Source organism: Haemaphysalis longicornis, unplaced genomic scaffold, assembly GCF_048455015.1.
Source record: "Haemaphysalis longicornis isolate Haplotype H1 unplaced genomic scaffold, Haemaphysalis longicornis Haplotype H1 scaffold_7, whole genome shotgun sequence".
Lineage (NCBI taxonomy): Eukaryota > Metazoa > Arthropoda > Arachnida > Ixodida > Ixodidae > Haemaphysalis > Haemaphysalis longicornis.
In genome coordinates, this window is record NW_027526422.1 from 34,837,248 (window position 1) to 34,861,487 (window position 24,240).

A 24,240-nucleotide genomic window follows, 5' to 3' on the forward strand; every position below is an offset into this window, starting at 1 on the left:
CGCGCTCCTCGTCTTCCCTAGCAACGGGGGAAGATGGGCGCGCGCTGCCTGGCCGCTGACATGGCACATACCCACGTGGGGGATTGGCCAGGAATCGGGCGTGAGAAGGGCTAATGCACCCGCTTAAAGGAGTACTGACACGAAATTTCAAAGCTGAGATCCGCTCTAGCAATCAAGTAGAACGACAACACAAATAGGTGTCTGTGAATAAATGCATCTTTCTTTCTTTGTAGTTGTGTGTGTGTGTGTGTGATCTCTCTTTCGCGAACATTACCGAACCGCGCAAATTCAACTCGTGCATTCGCACTTTCACATTCTTCCCCTCGGGGAAATGCGGGGAATTTTTTTTGCTTGTGCGTGTGCGTGTGTGTGTGTGCGTGCGCGTGCGTGTGCGTCACTGAATCTGGGAACTATACAGTACTACATCGCTGTACAGCTCTGAATGAGCCGCAATAATAATAATAATAATAATAATAATAATAATAATAATAATAATAATAATAATAATAATAATAATAATAATAATAATAATAATAATAATATTTTTATTTTTCTTAGAGGAACAAAATACATGACGGGTTGGTGTGACGGGCGTTATTATGGGAGCGTAATATTTGTTTACTTTGCGTTTGTTTTGTTGGGCTTTATTTTTGTTATGGAGCTTGCTTTTCATTTTTATACCCAAGCCAGCGCCACGACGTTTTTGTGATGTTGCACTGAGAAGTGCTAGGTCTGTAGACGTAAAGTAAAACCTTTGGTGGGCAGGTACATTTTGCTGTCTGTGGCGAGAATTCAGCAGATTGTTTGCGTCGATAGACTGAGCGTAGTAGACCAATTTTCACAGCGCATGGAAAAAAATCCATAAAGAATGAAGGTGCTAGGGCTTTCACATTTTAATATGACGGCTTATACTGCGTCTGGAATGGTGTCTTCCCAGAAATGCAGTATTGTTCAGGGGTGAAGCCGATTCTAGGGCGATCGGTGTAAGCTAGGCCTTTGTAAGCTGGCTTTCCCGCGTTGTGTGTTGCACAGTGAAACATGACCATCTACGGAGGGGAAGTATGGTTACAGCCTTTTCGTACTCTTCTCCACCGCCACCTCTTTCCCGAATGCTGTATACTCCTTGCCACGTGCGCCGTCTCTCCCCCCCCCCCAACCTCGACACACAATGCCTCGCGTCAGTGGCATAGCGAGAAATATTTTTCTCGTGTGTTATACGCCGAAAAAAAAAATCCAGAAGGAAAGGTAGCCTGCGCGCAAACATAATTTCATTTCCATTTCCACGTTGGCAGGTGCCAACCCTAAAACAGCCCATTGTTGTTGGGCTGGCCTTGACACCTGCTAACTTGGGGGGCCTGCGGCTCCGTCAAGCTGTTTCCCTCAGCTTTTTCCGCAGGCCTCCAGCATCATGCCCCCTGTGATGGGAAATAAACGATTCTATTCTATTCTATTCTATTCTACTCTGCTGTATCGCGCACGCTCTCTGTGAAGCAGGTTTCCCTGCCGCGCAAAATCCAGTTCCCAGTTAAGAAAAATTCACAAAATCCTAGGGCCTTCATATATTGGTATAAAACTGCTTATATTGCCCTTAGAGAAATGTCTTCCCGACATTGCATTCTTGTTCAGAGGTGAAGCCGACTTCAGGGGATCGGTGCAGCCTGGTTTTTGTAAGCTGGCTTGCCCACATTGCCTGTTGCGCAGTGAAGCATGGCCATCTACGTGGGGCATATGGTTACAGAAAATGGCTGTAACCGTTCTACCGGAACTATCTGGAAACAAATTGTATAACGATTAGCCGCTCGGAAAATTTCGGTGGGTGTTCTGACACACCGAAACACTCCCCCTGGCTACATCCCTGGCGCTATTCGGCGGCCACCTGATTGCTTGATTGATTGATTGATTGTAGGGTTTAACGCGCCGACGCAACGCAGGCGATGAGGCGCGCCGTAGTGGCGGGCTCCGGATTAATTTTGACCACCTGGGGATCTTTAACGTGCGCCGAAATCTCGTGCACACGGGCGTTTTTGCTTTTCGCCTCCATCAGAAAAGTGGCCGCCGCGGCCGGGAATTGAACCCGCGACCTTCGGCGGCCACCTGTGCGGTGCTCTAGTCTCTACACACCAATAGTGAGTCCTTGGTCTTTGACATAGAGATCGCGCCACCGTCCTTATAATTTAACATAGGAAATCCCCAGTGTAGCTAAACCCAAACAGCAAATCGCACCAGGACGTTAGCTTCGCTGGATTTCCCCCTTTACAGGGTCATTAATGAAAGGGCTCTGGTTTTCTAATTCCAGGTGCAAAACTCTAATCCCTATTAAGGTATTCTCCTTGGAAATGCACGCAGTTCCCCTAGCGCTCGTGCCATTGCGGGAAACACTTCTGGAATGCGTCTCTTGCAACAACAATGAGCTGGGCTGTTGAATTGCTCATGACATCTTCTCTCCACTTAAACTGTACTGCATTTCAATTCTACCGCGTAACAACTTGTTTTGAGGTTTTTTAATTGTGTGGTAAATAAAAAAGCATTAGGTGGCTTTTTTTTATGTCTCAAGTGTCAATCAGCGTAGCACAATGCTTGACCGACGGTGTGTGTGACGAGCTCGTGGAATGCGTGTGCCCTCTGCAGCACCAGCTTCACCAGGCGGGACTGCATCATCGTTGCGGTGGTGGTGGTGCTCGCGCTGGTGGCCATAGTGACGACCCTGGTGCTGGGCCTGCCGCTGATCAACGAGAAGCGGGCGCGCTACTCCAACATCACCTTCCGCACGTCACCCTCGCAGCTGGGAGAGTACCGGCAGGCGGCAGTCACCGTGGACGGAGAGCCCTGTGCACCCATTGGCAAGTGAGTGGCGCCTTTTTCTTTGCCCTCTACATAGCGGATATGCAGAGTTTTCGGGTAGTAGAGTAGCATCACAGCAGCGTTCCTGGGTTTGATTTGGTCGTGAGTTGTCCGTAGGAAATTTCGTCTGCAAGACACTGTCGCGTAGGCATCCTTTTTTAATACTGAAAAGCGAAGTCCTGTTCAGGCTTGCGTCTGTCATGATGATTCCAAGTAGCGAATCGGGTATCTGAAAAACTTTAAACGAAGAGAAACTTTTATTTGTGGCGTTTACAATACCTACATGAACACGTCTATCTTTTTTTAAACCATTGCTTTTCTCTTCTTCCCTCCCTTTATCTTTCTCCTCCAAAGCTGTTGAAATTTTCCCGTTTTGTTTTCTTCTAATATATATATGTAGACGCAAGTTGTTTCTACCTTGTGAATTCCAGAGGTTCTTGCTTTCATATCCTGTTCTTTGGCAGAGCCTAAAAGCACGTGTTGTGTTCCTTTTGCAGGGATATCTTATCTAAAGGAGGGTCTGCTGTGGATGCTGCCGTCGCCTTGTTGTTTTGCAATGGTGCTGTGAACCCGCAGAGCATGGGGCTTGGGGGAGGCGTGTTCATCACCATCTACACAAAGTGAGTGCAAGTTTCAGGTCAAGTGATTCAGGCTGTTCAGCTTTTTGCCCTGCCACACTTTGGCTGCATAAGATGAGGAATTGCTCGATAAGTGCTGCGTGGAATGCTGTCGTAACAGGCATTGTGATCTCAATATTCTTGTGCCCCTGCCAGATTTGGGTGGAGGGGCCTGAAGTTCATGATTGGAGCACTTTTTCCTCCATAGTTGTGTAAATGTTGCAAATGCTAAGATTGCATTAGGCAGGAATTTGCACGTGATGTGAGGGCTGAAAGATGCAGCTTTATGTGGCACTCATAAGAAGGCCCTGTTGTACTGTAATATGGCATTTGCTGCCTGTAGGCGTACTTAGGGTGAAACATTCAGTGAGGGGCACCATGTCTTGAGTACAGGAATTCTATCACCCCGTCGGAAACGGTGACCATGAAGGTTCACTGAGGGGTTAGGAAGCATGTTGGCGCATTTAAAGGGACACTGAAGTGAATTTGTCAAGCTCCCGGTTTTGCTTGCACTGCGTAGACTGGCTCAAATTACCACACTTTTCATCGTTTATCCGGTTGATAAGTCGTTAATTATTTTTTAAAGCGCAAAAGAAAAACTACTATGCGCGGTCTGTGGCGGCCGCACCAACTAAAGGCTTTGACGTCGGGAGGAGATGGCACCGTGATTGGACGATGTCCAAGGTTAGCATTCAAACAAGTTTCGGTTTCGGTTCTGTAAAACATGCTTGACATCCGACGGCATTGTTGGATAGCCATTCTTGATATCTCAGTAATCGGCGTACCGCGCTTCTGCCATGTTGTCAGCTGTAAAACGCCTGAGATAAGCCTCCCAGGACGGCTTGGAATCGTAGCAATCACTATAGCCGAGGCCTACGCAGTGGATGAACGCCCTCCACGTCCGCAGACACTCAAACGCCATGCGCTTTTCCCGCATATGCGGAGCTTGCCTCACTAGGGAGCTTGCTCCCTAGTTTGGCACTGCATGGTAAAGGTTTCAGTTGATTTTATTTCCTTAGTACCTGTATTGACTTCGCTGACTCTTCTCCCGCCTTCAAGTGGCCTTAGATTTTCCTACTAGCGTAAAGTCAGCGAAGCGTCCCATGTGCACTTGGGCAGCGCTTGTGTGGAGCGACCTGGACTCGGAGCTCGATACAGTGTACAAACTAACAAAGTATAAAAAGGCGCATTCTTCCATTCACGAACGTGTTGTGGCTTAGTTTCAATTGAGCGACCGAATTGCGACGACCCGTCGGCAGCCGGCGGTCTAAACGCTGGGCCGACTGACTCGATCGGAAGGTCGGTGAACCGTGCAGTAGTGAAGCCAATTGCCAGCTCGTCTCCTCGTGACGTTCACACGAAAACGCCACAAAAAATGGGTGAGGGTGTAGAGAGGACAGCATTTTCGAATTGCTTTTTCTACTAAATAAATTCGCGTAAACGTGCACAGACTGGTCGAAACATGGCCTATGGACTCCGAACTACAATTTGCGCTCGTAATTCCGCAATGTTCACAAATCACTTCAGTGTCCCTTTAATGAGAACCAATCATGGTACCCTAACGTACCAATATAGGCCGACTTGTTTTAACAGCACTGTTGCACAAGCCATAAGTTCACCGTTGCAGGAAAAAATGCCTAGAAAATGCTGAGCACTCATAAGTGCGTGCCTCGCGGCGACCGCTGAACGTTCCCGGCACGTGCAGTGTCCTTAGCAAATAAAAAAACTGGCAGAAACCATGAAAAGCGAGCAAATAACGAGCGCGTGCCTCGCGGCGACCGCCAAGTCTCTGGCTCATGCAGTGGCTGTAACCCCCCCCCCCCCCCTCCTTCAAAAAAAAAAAGAAAACAAACCCTCCGGTGTTGTCTTCAAGCGCTACCACATATGTAATGCATGGCATGAGGAGCGTGCCGATATCGATGCATATGATGATGAGTACTGCTCGCACTGTGCAAAGCAACGACAGAACATGTAAAATAAACAATTTGCACGACTTAGTGCAAGCTTTGCCAGTTGAGCTGGTGGAAGTCTCCAATGCTGAGGGTGACTACTGAGCATCCACCACTCACAGCGAAGAAGATGACGACCTATTCGATGCATATGACGACGATTACTATCACTGCAACTGTGCAAATCAACGAGGATACTAAAACGTCACTGTGTGTCCTGCAATGCTGACCTATGACAGCTTCACCATTCAAGTCTGTGCATGAGTGCAAGCTTCCCTCAATTTTTTTGCACCTTAGTGTGGCCAATTTGTTGGCTGATTTGTGGTAAGGGCCTTCAATCTTTGCTGTGTTGCTGCTGTAATCGTGGCACAGTGGAACCCTGGTTACATGTTCCCGTGCTTTGCGACAAACCGGGCTCTACGATGGACTAGCAGAGTCCCGGCGAAGTCCTCGTAGAAACCATGCTTTAAGAACCTCGGTTCCAACGACCCATGCAAAGCGCACGACTGACCAGCGGACGAAATGAAAGTGCCATGAATCCGGTCCGTGGGCCTTAAGCCCGCTCAATTGGTTCTCTCTGGCATAGCTTTCTTCCCCTTCATGTTTCCTTTGTGTTCCTTCCTGCGGCTGCCTGGTCCTCTGCACAATTGCTTTCCCTCTCCTAGCTAGTGTCACCTCTTGTTGCGTAGCGGTCGCGGGGGCAGTGGTCAGGTGTTCATTTCTCCCATTCAGCAATGAATCGCCAATGAAGTTACGCTAAAAGGCTTAGGCCTCCACTTGTGCTTGTGGTGATCGTATGTGCCATTATTCGCACTCGCCGGCGGGAATTGAGGCAGTCTATTGTGGTACAAGGTTTGTTTTAATACAGCACGCATTATTCCTTTTGCGTTTACTTTTTTTTAGTAATTTGGGTTTCTGAACCCTGCAAGGCATTCGTTTGCAGTTTGCATTGAACTTTAGTGCAAATCAGTTGCGCGAAACTCTATTAAAGGTGTAATTTCTTTTTGATTTTACAATACCCGCATTTTACGACCCTTTTTTCACGGTCTCGATAAAGTCATGTAATCGGGGTTATACTGTATTTTAAAATTGGACTAGTGCTAGAGAACAGTGTGAGCTAGAGACTCATTCTTTTTGCTGCTTCGTTGCCGCTTTCATGAAAGAAAATAGCTCAATGTTCCACTATTATTGTGAAACACTGCTTTGCCTTGTTCGAGATTTTGAAAACAAAACACTGAAACCTGTGCACCCACTGCTCGAATGTGCTGCCTAATTCCTCGTAATCAGGTCATATGACTTACTGCATTCTTACAACACTCCTCCAGTCTGAAATCTAGAATGCACAAATATGTGCAGTGCCTGTGTACGTTTCTCGCACGTTCACCCTCTCCATTATCATCTCCTCCATGCAGTGCTACTGGCATAGCAGAGGTCATCGACGGCCGGGAGGTGGCGCCAGCCTCCGCATCAGCTGAAAAGTTTGTCGGCAACAGCTCACTTCTCGTATCAGGCAAGCACTGCTCTGTCGCATTCCCAGCTATGTCTCCCTCTGCCACAAAGGTGCCTTCATTGCCAGTGCAGTCAGGGAATGTGAAAATTACCTAACCTTTGCAGTTCTAGATTTCTTTGTATTCATGAACTGTTAAAGGCCTAGCGAAGCAACAAGCTAGAACTATTGATATTGTCAAAAGTCAGGCTTTCCTGCTTAACCCTCTAGCCCCTGCAGCGACACTCCTGCAAATTCAGTGTTGTGGTTTATCGTTGGGAGTTGAGAAAGGTTGCGAGGAAAGTGCAGTTTAAGTTTAGGCAGTAAGCAAGGCACAACTGATTAGTGCATATTTTTGCAGCAGAATTAAAGTCTCAGGATGTGCGTAATTGGGCACTCCCATGTGCCGGAGATAATTCCAGCTCTTGCGACAAATAAAACTAAAGAAACCTAGCGAGCACTGTTAAGACGCTTGAAACCACTGCAAGCGCCCGATAATTAGTCCGAGCGTGGAACAAAATACCAGTCTTGAATGCGTGCGACATAACTAGCTTGACCCACAAAAAGTGAAATGCTAAGAAGGATGCAGCTTGTCATTTTATCATGGCAGTTCAGCTCGCAAGAGGTTGTTGTGGAGAAAGTTGTGGAGAGAAGTTTGCAAAAGTTTTTAAAGGTAGAGAGTTGGGCTAGCTCGTTACGTGGTAGTACAACAGCTCACATGCGAGACGACTGTGGCGCAGTGCTTTTCATTGATTGACCTTCTGTCTTATGTTGCAGGTCCACTGTCGGTCGCGGTTCCCGGTGAACTGAAGGCCTATGGCACTGCCCACGAGAAGTACGGCAAGCTCCCCTGGTCCCAACTGGTTCAGCCCACAATCGACCTCTGTAGGAACGGTTTCCCAGTTGGCAAACACCTTGCTGGCAAGCTCCAAGAGAAGCAAGACAGCATCCTCAATGAACCGACATTGAAGTGAGCTTTAGTGATCATCAAGCGCACATGCTTTGCACAAAATATCTTTTCTTCCTTTTGTCTTCTGCACTAGCAAAATATTTGGTTCTGTAGAGGACAGTCTTGTTTTTGCGCTGTACGGGGTAAGCGAAATGAGCGAGGCTGTTTGTTAAGAGGTCACCTCAGTGGCCCTTTCAGCTGCTCAAAATTATTAATTACAACCTTTAAGGCTGTTAAGAACTGAACAAAGACAACAGCCACACGAGATTTCTACTTTAAGCATCACAAACTAGGTCCTGTCAAGGTGTTACACGCCTAAATGTACAGTATAGAAGGTCGTTCATTCGGTTTTCAACTCACCGCGAAAAGAGAAACGCGATTCAATTGCCGAAGTTACAGCATAGCCAGGGTTTCCCCACACAACTGGCACGAGAATATTTTAGTGACAAATATAAGTTTCACACTGCGCTACTGCAGCATTACTCGGCATCAATTGGTCTAAATGAGCCTGCAGAATCCTGCACCCGCATGCCTCATGAACGAGATATTGCATTAGTTCATAATAGTTTCAATTAGCATTGTTGGTGCTGAAAGCCTAAAAAGTGTGGTAGTATGTTATACCTGCAATGCGAAGGTTACATTTTTATAATAGATCATTATGAATGTCCAAACAAATATTCTAAATGTTAGTTTGTGTACCTTATTGTTGGGTAAATCACTGTATTCTCCAGAGAACTATCCAGTGTAATTACATTCACTGGCTGCTGTTTTGGAGAGGTTGACCATGTGCAGTGTCTTTTGTACACTGGACATATTACACCAAGGGGTAGAAAGCAGAAGTGGGTACTGCATTTCTAGGTGACATACTAAGCGTTGAATTTGTCTTTTGTCATGCAGAGAAATGTTCTTCAATAACGAGACGAACGCAGTATTCAAAGAAGGTGAAATTCTGAAGCGACCCATGCTCGCAGACACGCTTGAACAAATTGCTCAGAAGGGAGCCGACGAATTGTACTCTGGAGAGCTCGGAACAAAGTTTGTCCAGGATGTTCAAAATCTTGGTGAGTTGTGCTGCTTATCTTTGCATTCCATGATGCAAGGTAGCCATGCTTTGTTTTAAATTCGGCTTTGCTTCTTGGGTAAAAACTGCTGTGCTTCAACTTCAAGAAGTCCGTTTGTTCAATTATTGAAATCAGCCAGTTTGTAAAGCTTTTCTATGTGTTGTAAGCCTTGGCATGCAGGCAATTCGGTGTGGCAGATTTGAACTGACGGCAGTGAGTTGATGAGTTTGCTTGCGACTTTCCTTATCGAGTAGCCTTAAGACTGGCTGCAGAACGATGTTGTGTTAGGTGTCTTTTAAGAGCACCCCATCTCCACTTTTGTTTTTTGATTGCTTACAGTTCAAGTCAAAGGTGTAGTTGCAGTTTTTAAAATTCTGTTCATTTCTTGGCATTTATTTTTGTAGGGTTCTTAAATTTAGGCCAAGAGTTTTTGTCTTCACATACCTCTATTACGGCTATCCTCTGCAAAAACTAAAGCTTAACAAAGTAGTACGAGCCGTACTGCACGCATGCTCCACATCAGAAACTTTTTTTTAAAAAATGCCGCCCCTTATTGTGTTCCATTCTCTTCCCACCAGCAGGCTGGCTGCGTCGTTTAGGTATATTTGCACAGTGGTCACACATTAGGCGCAAATGCACTTTCACATTCGTAACCTGCCCCTTAGCTGTTTCACGCACAATCGCATTTTACGTAGAGCAAGAATGCAGTCTGATGTTTGATCCCATTTGTATTTCATTTCTTTTTGCATTTCCTCTTATAGTTGAGTAAGAATGGCAACAAGTGCCCGTAGTGTGTCACTCTGCCAAAACAACAAAGCCGTGACGTCGATGCGCACGACCTTAAAAAAAAAAAAAAAGATAGCGTTAATGCGTGAGACCATTTGCTTTCGTCACCTAGTCTGACTTTGATACTTACTCGCAAGAACATGAAGTTTTGTAGTTTTCCTTCTGCTCTGCTTTCATTTTGTGCTCCCCAAGATGCTGCAGTAACGCACTGTGCCATGTGGAGAAACAGCTGGTTGTGTCAAGGCGCAAGAGCAACTGTCATTCTTAAGCTGTACCCAAGTATAGCAGCAGCATTTCTGCAGCTTTAGTGCAGCGCACGTGAGGCTAAGCGAGGTCTTCCCTCTTGTTTGTACCTCATTACCAGGTGTGCCCATCACGTCGCAAGACCTGAAGTCGTACAAGGCTCTCGTGAAGCCAGCCACCAAGTACACCCTGCTTGGGGAGGACGTCCTGTACAGCGTGCCCCCGCCGGGAAGCGGACCGGTCCTCTCGCTGATCCTGGGAATCCTGGCCGGCTACGGCTACACTGGAAGCAACACCACGCTCAACGTGGACGACGCCTCCCTCATGTACCACCGGATCGTCGAGTCGTTCAAGTTTGCGTACGCAAAGCGGACGTACCTTGGCGATGAGGACTTCGTTAACATCACAGATGTGAGTCGCTAACCGTCGGGGGAAATCTAGGACATGTTGTGGCGCTTGGCTGCAGAATCAACCAATCGTGACATTTTCTACACAACTATCAGTGTCACAGTGAGAGGGTTTAAGATCTGTGGTGATGTGTTGCCTTAGATGCGTGTTTACTAGTCCTCCACTCTGGGCCAGAGAAAGCCTAGACAAGGAGGCAGGGCGGATGAATGAAAGACTGTTTATTCCCGCAGATGGCGGCAGATTTTTAGTATGCCCACAAATAGTGGGTCTGCAGACTAGGCTATCTGTAAAGTTTATGACCAGTACTTTGTGCTGGACTAGTCCACTTCTTTCTTCGTGGCCAGTTTGCAAAACATCTTCCGAGGCAGTTTTCAGGTGTAAGTGCACAATTCCCTTCCAGTGTAGTTTTAAATGCTGGCATCGTTCATTCCTTTCATTGAATGAAATGCTATAAGCTAGGCATTATTTACGTGTCAAATGCTGTTACACATTTTTTGTAATGCCGGGAAGGGTCTCTTTAACCTTCACTTTCAAACCAGTGAGTGTAGACAAGCATGCAGTCATCTTATGAGGAACCCATACCTATTTAAATTGTGCAGCGTTAGTAATCGCAACAAACAAATTCAGTTTTAAATTGCAAGCCTCGAGTGTCTTACGTTTTTGTACTTTCTCCCTTGTGCTTTAGATTGTGGAGCAGATGTTGTCAAGGGATTACGCGAACTCCTTGAGGTCCAAAATTTCCGACCTTGAGACCCGTGAGCCCAGCTTCTACGAGCCAGCATCCCAGGTCGTCGAGAACAAAGGAACGGCACACGTGAATGTGCTGGCACCCAATGGTGATGCCGTTTCCGCCACCAGTACAGTGAACAGATAGTGAGTGCACTTTTTTTTCATTGTCCATACACATTCTGAAGCCCACAACAATTTTTTTAACCGAAGAGTATTTTTAGTATTTTCATGCAATAGGCATAATTCAATAAGGCTGAACATGGTAAAAGTAAACTTAGTGACAGTTTCATGTACTGCCTTTAGATTTTCTAATCTTCAGCACAAGTTGAGTGTTTAGTGCCTAATTTGCAGCCAAGGCTTTGTATCACTCTTGTATTTGTTGCTGGGCTTATTTGCAAAAATATGCTAGTACTTGTGAATAAGCTAGGGCATATTGGTACTACTAAAGTTTTTGAAATGCTGTGGTATTTTTCGAGCTGTTTCGAGCTGTGCCTTTTGACATTTGAAACTGAACGGGCACAATGAGCACAATATTATGGTTCTGATTCCTGATGAAGCTCGCAGTCAGGCGCAGGATCTCATCACCCTACCCCTCAGTAAGGGTGTACACCCTATGATGCCCATAAAGGCTGTTGCATTTCAAAGAACTTTATGCTCCCCACATGGATGGTCAAAACTTGTCGATAATTTGGCAGTTGGAACAATTTGAACCGGATGAGTTTGATACAATGTAAAAATAGCTTAGGTTGTGGCACTGCACTTGTGTTGTTTGCATTTGGACACCATGATACACCAAAGGCATCCATTGCCATAAGAAAAATCTTACCCTGGTCAGACTATACGGGCCAAGACATCCGTATGCAGTGGCTCCATCTGTGACCGTGTGATGGTCTTCACATGCCAGCCGCCACACCGCAAATGTGCAGGGTCTAAGTTCTCCTCTTTGCACTGTGGTTAAAAATAACTGAATGCCTCTCAGAACTGTCTCCCTGCGCCCAGTCGTACCTAGTCATTGCTTGCATAAACCCAACGACCCCATTCTCCCCCTGTGCAGTTTCGGAGCCCTCCTGGCCTCCCCATCGACAGGCATTGTGCTGAACAGTGGCATGGATGACTTCTCTGTGGAGAACTCGTCCAACTCCTTTGGCCTGGAGTGGTCGGCGGCCAACCTGATTGCGCCAGGCAAGCGGCCGCTGTCCTCCATGTGCCCCACCATTGTCACCGACCCGGCCGGGTCGGTCCACACGGTTGTCGGAGGCGCCGGCGGTTCTCGGATCACCAGCGGCACGGCTCTGGCAAGTGTCCACTCAGTTTTTTATGGGACGTGAAAGTTCAAGAAAACATAGTTAAGCTTAACTTATGTAGGCCAAAGTAGTGCGAGGTAGCTCTTTAATTGCCTGGTAAATAACTGTGCCATACCTGCTGCGTAGTGGCTGAGGCATGCTTCTGCATACACACTGTCATGGTCTTGATTCCTTGCTGTAAGGCTGAATTTCTGGTGAAGGGAAAATAAAATGTGAAAGAAGCCATGTGTGAGCAATTTCAACACATGTTGGATTTCCACATTGTCTAAACTAATGATCTGCCCTCTAGAGAAGTATAGCTCTGCTGTGCTGGGTGGGCCCCTGGATTAACTCTTACATTACTGTGCAAATGCTGACAACTCTGTAGGACCTTTCTGCTGTCTTATGTAAAACCCCTCTTTCTCATTATTCACACCAACAATATTATGCTTAGCAAGTGACAAGCTGTTCGTCAAAAGCCTGCAAGCTATTATAGAATTCAAGGTACACTGGAAACATTAGTATACACTAATTACTTTCTAAGGTTCATGTCCATAGTGTATAGTCTGTGCTCCGAGTTCGTTTGGTGAATCTACATTTATTCTATCACTAGCAAAGTTCATTCAAAACTTGTTTACCTCGTACAATTCTCGTCAAGTTGCTGACGTGCCCAATAACGATACGCTGGCAAGACTACAGGGTGGCATTTAACAGATTGAGAGCACATTTGAAACTGCATAAGCCGTCGGAAGAAATGGAAAAAAATTGTGTACCATTGCAATTTGAGCCACATGAAAACCTTTTACCGCACCTTGTACATCTATAATAGAGTAGTAGTAAAGGGATCTTCTTTAGTGAGTACCATAGGGTGCGTGCTGCTTCAAGGTCATGAAGAGTAGGTTCTTTAACATGCAGCATACCTAAGGAAGTGTTGTTCAACAAATTTTTTTCTTCTCACTGTGGTTTTGCTTTACTATGTTCCAAGCCAAGGAAATGTTTTGAACCATACTTTCTAATTGAACACTTTAGCGATGCCGTAAAAGGTTTCCTTTGTTCTGCACCAAGTAGAGGGCACCTCCCCACATTCCAGAAATTTCGCTGTACTAGCTGCGTACTTTTTTATTTAGCTAAAAAAGCAGGCGTGTTTTATCCCCAAAAGTGACCCCCCCCCCCTTATTTTTCTTTTTTAAAGCAACCACGAAACTAAATTGTTGGTTCGCTTTTCTGAATAGAAGAAAACAACCCTAGAGTTTCTACTGTCACAGTGTCTGTCATGCATTTCGCTTTTTTCCTTTTGATACGACGTGCCCCCTCCGACTGCCACCCTTCCTCTTCTCTGCAGGTCTTGTTCCGGGCCCTCTTCCTTGATGAGACAATCAAGAAGGCCATTGATGACCTCCGCATTCACCACCAGCTCTATCCCAACCAAGTCTACTACGAGAAGTCCTTCCCTCCGGTGAGTGCGTGCGTGCTCGTGTATGCATATCTGTGGTTGTCATTGTACCGTTGCTTTGCTGGAATACAGTTGGGAGCTATGCGTCTTCATGCAGGTTGTAACATCTAGCACTCAGCATTGTATGTAGCCTGTGCGCAAAGGCTGACTGCTTATGGACATGATGGGAAGTGTGAAGTAACGACAACCGAACAAAGAAAGACAAAGAAACGTTTTTGTCGTGGTCGTCTGTATTACGTGCTTCCCCCCGTGATACTAAACGGTAACCAACTAGCCCAGCAACAAGTCTTGTTAAAAGGCTGGCTGGCACTATCTAGGCTGCTGGTTGCCTAGTGAATGCTTGTTAGTCTGCCAGTGAGGAATTATTGTGGCAACTACTAGCCTAGATCACAGGAGAAGACTCCGTGACAGGACTCCTCCAGTGAGCCATTAAGTGATACACTACGTTAATGTGACATTCATTAATTTTGCATTTTTCTTGGCAGGGCAAAAGTTTTTAGTGTAGATGGTAAGCCAAGATGCGACAGTGCAAGGACAACTTGTAGAACTTTGCATTAAAATATTGGCATCAAAAATGTGTAGAGCTGTTCAAATTCTAAGCCACTTGTTCTAAATTGACTGTAAAGTTTTGCAAGGCATTTTAATAGTTGTAGGAACAACTCCTGCACGCTTCGCACACCAAGAAAATGGCATCAGCAGCAGTGTCCTATGCCCTGCTGTAGGGCTGTTGCTTGGCGTCATTGAGTGTCCGTGAAAAAGGCATTTGTGCAGAGCTCATTGAAACAGAACTCGTGTATGTTTACATCCTCAAATTTTGCAGAAAATGGGCAAAAAAAATGGGCAAAAAAAAATTTCCCAAAAGGAAATTTCCAGAGGGAGTTTACAAAAACGCAGGCAGGTTTCAAATGTCTCCAATGTAGCATTTGTGAACTCTCCTGAGCTCCAGAGCCATTAGTGTACCTTAAGAGTCTGGAGTAACTGAAGTAATCTTCTTTTTGGAGTAATTGATGAGCTCAAATATTTGTGCAGTGGTGGTGAACACACTTGCAATGCATTTATGTTCCACATTGTACAGTCGCGGGTTCGATTCCCGGCCGCGGCGGCCGCTTTTCTGATGGAGGCGAAAAGCAAAAACGCCCGTGTGTACGAGATTTCGGCGCACGTTAAAGATCCCCAGGTGGTCAAAATTAATCCGGAGCCCTCCACTCCGGCGCGCCTCATCGCCTGCGTTGCGTCGGCGCGTTAAACCCTACAATCAATCAAATTCTTCTGTTAGCTTTTGGTGATATGCACAAGGCTGTCTGCTCAAGGTATTCCCAGAAAAATCAATTTCGCGAAATGGAAAAAAAAAAATCATTCCTTCTGTTTCGCGTCCACACCCTCCCGAACAGGCCATTTTGGACCAGCTGCAGCAGCTTGGGCACAAGGTGACGCTGGAGGTGGAAGACTCGGGATTCCAGGGCATCACGCGGTCCACAGACGGCTCCATCTTCGCCAACATGGACTACCGCAAGGGTGGCAGCATAGATGGCTTCTGATTGGCGGACTGATTGTTGCGCACGAGAGCATTGGCCTAGGGTAACAACAAGTGTCCTTCCAGGTCTCTTATTAAGAACATAGGTTGTACCTTTTTTAAGCAGAACCATTTTTGCATATATCCGCGTTTGGTGCGGCACTCACGACCATCTTTTTGAACACGTTTACACTGAGGCCTGTGGCAGCTGAGCCTTGTGGTTTTTTATATGTGTATATTTAAGTATTTTCTCCCCCCTAGAATGTATACAAAGAGATATTAAATTATTTTTTGAGCCCACAACTGGTGTGTTGGGTGTGTGTGTGTGTGTGTGTGCGTGTATTTTTATGGATCTGTGTTTTCACAATTACTCTCGCTGTACATACCTGGGCAGTGTGTGTGCATTAAAGTGTTGAAAAAGCTGTGCAGTTGTGCACAATTTACAGAAGTAACTTCAGTGCATGGGATTTCTGCAGTATGTGATGTGCAATGTTGCACAGAACATTGTAATCTGCAGCTCAGCTATGTCAAGTACGTGGCCAAGGCGTGATAGAACAGCTTATGAAAAATAAAAAATTAAAGCCATTGCACTCAATGTGAAAGCTGTCGGAAATGCAGAGCAGTGATTCGCCATAACGGGGTGTAGTGCCATTACCAACTCGCTCCTACCACCCAACACATTTCAAATTTCCCGCCTTCGCTGTGCTCGCACGCCCCCTGCCTGAAACTGTGCCAGCGGGAGTTGTGTTCTTTTTGTGCTTGCTTTTCCCCCCGCACGTGCCGGTGTTGCACTGCCATTTTTTTCGCTTACTGTCGTAAAAACCAACCCAACGAGCGTTCCTAATTAAATGAACGCGGGGGCTGCCGGTTAATTATGTAATTTTGCCTCAAATGTACCTGCAGTTTTCTTTGCGCTAAACAACGGGGAGGTGTATGAAAAGTGCCAGCGGTTGACTAGTTTCGAATGCTTATGACTATATGAACCGCTTGGCTTTTGAAGCCTCTGTGGGACACCGCGATGCCAGCTGCTACACCGGAACGCGGTGGGCCTCTACTTGGGTCCAGTGAGCGAGCTACGACAAGGCAAGCCCCTAAAGCGCTCTGCTCTTAGAATAACTTAGCAACACTACCTCTGGGGGCTGTGCAACATGTCAAGCAGGCACGTGGTGTTGCCCAGACAGCACCACCAAGAGTCTCGCCGGCATCAAATGTTGAGAGCTGTGCAGTGGTGAGCTAAGGGCAGGCTTTCACTATGGCAAACCATATAATAAAACAAGCTGAACTGCCAAATTGGTGGTCTGCATTTTTTTTAATTTGGTGCAACGAAAGAAGGGTGTTGAACAGCAAAAAAGAAAAAGCGAATTTTCATATATGCGAGACGTGCAGAACACGATTGTGAAAAGTCTGCGAATCCATCAAGATACTGTAAACAAGGACTCCCATGCTGGAACGATTCAGGTTTGTAACCATTTTGACTTCAGTTCAAGCACTGTCTACCTGTAAACGTTGCTGTCACTGCTTGAATAAACAGCCTGCAGAGTTTGAAAACTGGCGAAAAAAGTTGCTTAGGATCCATTTTGTACTGTTTTTATGAGATGAGAATGCCAAAGCATTTCATTTTGTGGGATTGCTTTTATGGAAGGGTGCTCCCAGGTGGTGTTGCCAAGTTGTGTTATTTACTATGCACACTGCTGTGACAGTCTCCACAGAATCATCATCAGCTGCTCAGGTCCACTGCAGGACGAAGGCCTCCCCCATTGACCTCCAACCGCTCTTATCCTGAGCTACTCGAGTTCACAGTTTACCCCCGAAGTTCCGTATTTCATCCCTTCATCGTGTTATTGGCCTTCCCCTTCTTTTAGACCCATCTCTTGGTATCCACTCTGTTACCCTAATTGTCCACTGGTGGTCGGTTCATCTCGCTACAAGGCCAGCCCAAGTCAGTTTCTTTTTCTTTACTTGAGCTGGGATATTTTTGTACTCTAGTTTGTTCCCTGATCCACGTAGCTCGTTTGTCGATGAGTGTAATTCCTAACATTATTTGTTCCATGGCTTGTTGAGGCGACCTAAAATTTCAGCTCCATATGTCATCACTGCAGTATGCACTGGTTGTGATTTTTCTTTTGAGAGACAGAGCTAGGTAGCTAGCTTTTCATTATTTGGGGGTGCTTGCCAAATGCTCCCCAGCCCGTACCTATTCTGCGCCGCATTTCTTTCTCGTGGTTGGGGTCAGCACTAACTATCCGTCCGAGGAAGTTATATTCTGTTACTTCTTCTAGCCTTTCGTTTCCTAAGCTGAAGAGGACATTCCTGGCATGCTTATCCCTCATTACTTTAGATTTATTCATATTTATTTTTAGCCCCTCGGCCGTGCTTTCTGACTGTAGTTCTTAAAGCATTGTTTGCATGTGCCCTGCAATCTCGCTCAGCAAGACTACGTCGTCCGCAAACCTCAAATGGCTCAAGTATTCCCTGTTTACCCTTAATCCTATGTTTTCCTAGTTTAGCTTTCTAAATATCCCCTCCAGGCATGCTGTGAATAGTTTTGGAGAGATGGTATCACCCTGTTTTACTTCTTTCCGGATCGGAAATTTATCGCTTTGCTTGTGGAGGGTTATCCTGCCCATGCATTCCTTATATATGTCCTCTAGAAGTCTTATGTAGGTTTCCTGTATTCCCTGGTTATTTAATGCTACTAGCATGGCTGCGGTGAGTACAGAATCAAACGCTTTTTCATAATCTATAAAAAGGCCATGTAAAGAGGTTTAGTGTACTCTGCGGGTTTTTCTATCACTTGATTGATGACATAAATGTGATCCATACCCTTTCCTAAACCCAGCCTGCTCTCTGGGTTGTTGGGAATCCAGGCTGTCACGTATGTGGCAAACAGTAACATTAATAAACAGCTTGTAAACAACTGAGAGTAGGCTGATGGGCCTATAATTCTTGATATCCTTGGGATCTCCCTTCTTATGAATCAGAATAATGCTGGCATTTTTCCAGGCTATGGGCACTTTTTGAGTCTTCAAGCATTCCAAAAATAGCACGGCAAGCTTTTCCAGTGCAATATCTCCTCCCTGCTTCGAAAGATCTACGGTTATGCCATCGTCACCTGCAGCTTTTCCTATTTTCATGCCTGTGAGAGCCTTTCCAGACTTCCTCTTTAGTTACTAGTGGGTCATCGCAAGTTGAGCTTGTACTCTCAGTAGTTTCCCCTGGTCTAACAACGCTGGCATACAGCCTGGTGCAGAATCGTTCTGCTACATTAATTATCTCATTCATGTCGTGCGTAATGTTCCCCTGCCCACCTCTGAGTGCGTACGTCTTTGCCGATGGCTAGCTTTCTCTTAGTTGCTTTCAAGCTTCCCCTATTTGCGGCGGTTCCTCGATCACTGCCACTTTATATGCATGAACGTCTTTTGTTTTATTTCTGTTAATCAGTTTTGACAGCTCGGCCAATTCGATCCGATCCACCGTACTTGACACTTTCATGTTACATTTGGCAATTATAGTCCCTTCGCTGTCTCAGTTAGCTTTTTTTAACAGTGTGTCCTGCATGCTGCTTCTCCGACGGCTGCTCCTGATTCACTGAGTGCTGACATTAGGTTCATGGTAATATTGGGGGTGAAAACTTGCTTTGTGCACAGTTTCAAGTCTTGCACGTTGCACGACTAGGTTCCCGAGTCATGGAAACTATCCCATAGAAATGCATGGGGAGTAAGATTTGACAGCGAATTACACAAAAAATATTCAGAATCCTGTAAAATTACTTTACTGTTTTCGTCTTCACGTTGACTTCTTGCTTTATGCCAAATATCACTTTCTTGAAGTGGTTTTGCTAGGTCCCTGAGAGGTCGGAATTTTGAGTGAGAAAGCTGGGTATGTCTGATTTATCCTTAGAAATTTTGCGGGCATGTCTGCTGTACCTTTAGAAAGTGTTTAATTTTCCACCCCTCCCACTTACCGACACAAAGATCAACTTGCCAGAGGTTTTCCACTAGTTGACCTGCTCATTTTCATCCATTATATACTCTTATTGTTGCCCTGCATGCATGCACATTTTAGGTGAAAGATCGGTGTTTCTGACCCTGTTGCTTGGACAGCTTAAGGCCCGCGTGGAGGCAATGGCGATAATGCGTTTTTGGCTGTCGACAGTGGCGACGGCATAAGTTGATCGGTTTGGATATGGGGATGCGTCCACGTACAGCATGTCGGGAAGATGCTTAAAAGTGGTTTAGGTGAACATTTTGCGTATGTGCGCTTTTTTTTTTCCCCTTTACAGATTTTCGTTTTCTTGTGTAAGGCATATATATAAATTCATTAGGCTGCTGTTCTTCGCCATGGTTGAATTTTCTTCATATGCAGGCTGGACGTTTGCTTCAGCAAAGGCACGAGGGCCATCGTTGTGGCTGGTTTTATGAAAAACGGCTAATTCGGCACCCTCAATTAATTCTTTCACAAGAAGCTGCTGAGTGTTATAAAATATCTTTGAGGTGAGATGTTTCAGCAGGGGTGGAATTTCGTCCTTGGGGCATTCCTTCCTCTCAACCCTGCATGCTGAAAAAGTGTGGTGTGCATTATAAACAACTCGAGGGACTGCACAGCTGCTCAGAACAGGCTCCAGTTTCTCATTGCAGCATGGTGACCATCACTTTAGCAGGGAATTTAGAGATAAAGGGCAGCTATATATTTCTAGGGGCAAAGATTAGACGTACAGGCAGGGTGTTTTTGTAAACGTTTATTGAAGCAGTAGAAGAATGTGGTTTGGGAGAAGCAGATATATGGGCAACGGGTGACCATCTAGTCCGATTGACTGTACGCTGCAGTTGCCCGAGTTCAGGGCCCTCTGGTCTTTGAGCGGGTAATAGGAGAGATTTTTTAAATTGGTGCATTTATGTTAAGCAGCATTTATGTTAAGTCTCTGACTGTGGCTGAACTGACACCAGATTCTCTAAAATAATGGTCGTCATTTTGAAGGGGTGTGGTATTGGTGCACAAATGCATGTGTGCCTTGGTTGGAAGTCCCGCAGAGGAGTGGAAGATTGTAGAAATCGCACAGTGCGTCTTGCTACTGTGCACGTCTAGGGGCACTGACACAAAATTTTGAAGGCGAGATTACTTCGGAGATAGATTGGTGTGAACACACATACATCATCTGCAAAATATATCTGCGGCGAATACAGCCTAGAACATATTTAAAATCAATTTTAAAGTGTGCGAAACGCAACCGAGCAGCCAGCAGAGGACCACGGGCAATCGACATCCCGCGGATATTTTGTAAATAAACAACATCCATACACGTCACGACTTCGTGTTTGCCGCTTCCGCAATGCCGGCGTTTTTCGCCGGCTCGCCCGGCTCGCCGCTCCAATCGGAGGGCCGGAGCTTCTGCTCTCGAGAACGAACGACCCGACGTTGGCGGCGGAGGCGCTGTGATTTCGTCAGCTCATCGGGCAGCTGGCCGCGTCCAAAGTTCTACAGCGATTCCAGGCACTCTGTTTCTATTACTTTTTATTTACATTGGACGCGAAAACACGCCGGAGACACAAAAAGCCCACTGATCGAGCCGCACGGTCGATGTGCAGGCGGCGGCCACGGCCGCGAAGTGGCTCAGGCCGGCGCAGGTAGCTCGAGTGATATCTTGTTACCGCTGCACGAAATTGTACCCAAGTCCCGACCTAGGCAGATTATATGAGAAAGGAGTTAATGATTCGATGGCGGGTTTCATTAAAAATTGTCATCTACACCGCTTACGAGAGCGGCAATCGAATATCCGCCGCAGTGCAAAGCTGAACACATCTGTAGGCGGACCTGTAGGCAGACCGGCCGGCTGCACCCAGCGCGTGTCTTGCCACCCACTGTCTCGAGCGTCGCGCCTCCTCGGCCTGGCACCATCTGGCACTTCGGGCGCGCACGCTAGACGACGAGACGCCGCTGACAGACTACGGCGGTATCCTCGCATGGCATCGGGAACAGAGGCGCGACTTTCCGCCTCCGCACCGGGACCTGACCCGGCGAGAGGCGGTGGGACTGCGCCAACTCCAGACCGAGACGGTGCTAACCCCGGCGCTCGCGCGCCACATGTGCCCCGAGCTCTTTGCGAGCGAAATGTGCAGTGTTTGTGCGCGAGCGACGGCCACCCTGGCCCACCTGATGTGGGGTTGTGATGGTTGTGACGCAGTGTGCGCGGACGGTCAGACGCTACCGCCGCGAGTGAGACAGTGCGTGGAGTCCGCGGACCCGAGTGACCAAAGGAGGGCCGTCCAGCAGCTCGAGGCTGCCCTGGCCCTGCAGCGACGAAAGGGCGACCGCCCGAGTAGTCCGAGCGGGGTAGGGGCGCACCAAAGCCTTGGGTCCTAGGCCCGACGTGAACTCTTAGGACTATAAGAGTAGCGTAAGGTAGGGTGACCCCCAACGTTACTAGTAACGTTGGGTGACCCCCGCGCCCTGCGCGGCCGGAGGGGATCCCGCATGCCGGATGTGTGATAATAAAGTCTTTTCTCTCTCTCTCTCTCGAGCGTCGCGCGTCGTTCTTTAGCCGCGGTAAGGCGGTAGCCAGTGGCGTAGCCAGGGGGGGGGGCTGACCGGGCTTCAGCCCCCCCCGAAATTTTTCCGGCCGTCGCCGTGCTGCCTGTATGCCTGGTACGTCGCCTGTGAACAAAGCTGCATATCCTTCGAAAGTGCCACTCATAGAAGCATTCACGACTCAATGTCGGCCCTACGCAATTGTGTTTACACAAAACCAGGGCCGGACTCGACTATTTTTCCGCGCTGCGAAAAGGGAGTCGAGTCCGGCCGTGACAAAACGAAGCGCCGGAAGGGTGCGAACCGCTGAGGAATGATTGCGGAGGGGGCAGCCCCGAAAGCCACGGCGCGTTCGGGTGAGCTCAGCGCACGGGACGCAAAAGGCATGCGTTGTATCTCTTTGTGCGAGACATGTGGCAACACAGAGAATAATTGGCCGGCTGAGTCGTTCTCAGCAGAGGAGATAGACTCGGCCGGGGAAGCAAGGAGTGGTCCGCACTAACTCGCGGCGGAAAAAAAGGGGGACCGCCGGCCATTGATGGTTGAAGACTGGTACGATGCAGGCCCGAAAGAAAACAGACGATCTTTGTATGTTAAGCAGAAGAACGTGCAAGCGGCGGTGGCTGACCACGGCCGCTTCACCTCCTAGAAACCCTAGCAAAAATTCTGATACAAATTCTAATACACGTATATGCTTATTGCCACTAATAGACCTATCAGTCTGTATTAGTCTATTAGGTCTATCAGTTTGTATCAGCCTATTAGTCCTATCAGTCTGTATTAGTCTATTAGGTCTATTAGTCTGTATTAGTCTATTAGGTCTATCAGTGTGTATTAGTCTGGTAGGTCTATCAGACTGTATTAGTCTGATAGGTCGACCAAAGTGTACTAGTTCTATCAGAACCAGTGCAAGTTCGAACAAAGCAATGAAACATGGCAACACATTTTATTATCAGGGTACACAGGCAAATGGCTGACAGAAATCTGGCTGAATAATTTAATGTTACATAAGTTCGTAACCTGATTAAGAACGAATGAATAAATTGCAATGCGAATCCACAAAATAGCTCCAGCATGCAATCAGAAAAGCTCGTCAAACCTGTACGGTCCAGCCGTAGGTACAGTCTTTGTCAAAATTTTGTGGGCCACGGCGACCGTGGCCGGAGCAGGCGCGCAGCCGAGCAGGGGCGCTGCGCTTGCCACTGCCGGCTGGTTACGCGGCTAAAGAGAGTGAGGGGAACTATCTCGCTTCCTTTCGTAGCGCGATAAGTGCAGCGAGGGCGGTTTCTCAGAGCAGGCGCACTTCGCTTCAGAGCAGGCACTCTGCGCAGCTCTAATCGCGCCGGACACACAGCAAAAGCAAGAGCAAAAGTTCCCCTCGCTCTCTTTATCCCCGTAACCAGCCGACAGCGGCAGGCGCAGCGCCCCTGCTCGGCCGCGCGCCTGCTCCGGCTACGGTCGCCATGGCCCACAAAATTTTGACAAAGACTGTACATATCGAGCGCATTAATGGCCGATTGAACACCATTCCCATTTCGATGCAACTTCAAAACGGCATTCACCCTTCCGCAACACGCGATTAGAATGGAGTCTCTTCTTCGTGAGGCATTCCGTTGAGGAACAAAGGAGTCCGAAGCGGCGAGGTGACGGGTCAAAGATGGGTCGGGCGGCGGCCCAGATCACATTTGTCAATGTTCGGCGGGCGCTAGACACATCGCCAACACTTCTGGATGACGTGATGCACACGCTTTCTTCGATGTCAGGCGTTCGTTAAACAGCATAGCAGACAGAGCAAAGATGTCCGGAGCCGCGAGGTGACGGGTCCATGATGGATCGCGCTGCGGCCTGGTTCATACTTGCCAAAGTTATACGGGCGTTAGACACATCTCCAACACTTCTAGATGACGCGATGCACACGCGTCTGATGTGAAATAACGCTAGAAGCCGCTTCCTTCTAACCGTCTTCTTCCCGAACGTACACACACGCCAGCCGCACTTAGAGAGAGAATGCTTTATTTATTTTTTTCGATATATATGTAGAAACACAACGATAGGGTGCGCGGCTGTCGGCCCGCAAGTCACCGTTGTGATGGGGGTTGGGGGAGGGAGGGAAAGATGGTAAGGAGAAAGGAGGAGGGCCAAGGAGGCGATGGCTGTTTACGCTGTACATGCTGTACACAGTTCGTGATCGTTCAGTTTTCGGGCAAACGTTCATATGTTGTCGCACAGGCCCGTCTGAACCACGAAAGAGGCCAGTGCCCTCAGGGCCCTGTCTGTGGAGTTGATACCGTCGCCATCTTGGCTACCCAACGAAGACCATTGGCATGGCTTGGCTTGACTTCGTTGCAGTTTTTTCGGCTTCGTTAGATTTCTTGCTGCTCTTCTTGCAGCCTCGCA

General features: G+C 47.2%; 1 protein-coding gene across 2 annotated transcripts in view; it reads left to right on the forward strand.

Annotated features, from left to right (window-relative positions):
• LOC144145176 (scoloptoxin SSD14-like) overlaps positions 1-15,621 on the forward strand; it is a 77,262-nt gene extending 61,641 nt beyond the window's left edge. The window contains exons 2-11 of one of the 2 annotated variants that reach the window (XM_077676696.1): positions 2,629-2,844; positions 3,339-3,461; positions 6,820-6,917; positions 7,671-7,863; positions 8,740-8,903; positions 10,054-10,343; positions 11,026-11,213; positions 12,124-12,364; positions 13,695-13,808; positions 15,197-15,621. In XM_077676696.1, coding sequence (XP_077532822.1) covers positions 2,629-2,844; positions 3,339-3,461; positions 6,820-6,917; positions 7,671-7,863; positions 8,740-8,903; positions 10,054-10,343; positions 11,026-11,213; positions 12,124-12,364; positions 13,695-13,808; positions 15,197-15,343 — 1,774 coding nt within the window. In that variant the 3' untranslated portion in view covers positions 15,344-15,621. Of the gene's footprint in view, positions 1-2,628; positions 2,845-3,338; positions 3,462-6,819; positions 6,918-7,670; positions 7,864-8,739; positions 8,904-10,053; positions 10,344-11,025; positions 11,214-12,123; positions 12,413-13,694; positions 13,809-15,196 lie in introns of those variants that run through there. The other variant, XM_077676695.1, reaches the window with a different exon arrangement.
• Positions 15,622-24,240: the final 8,619 nt, after the last annotated feature.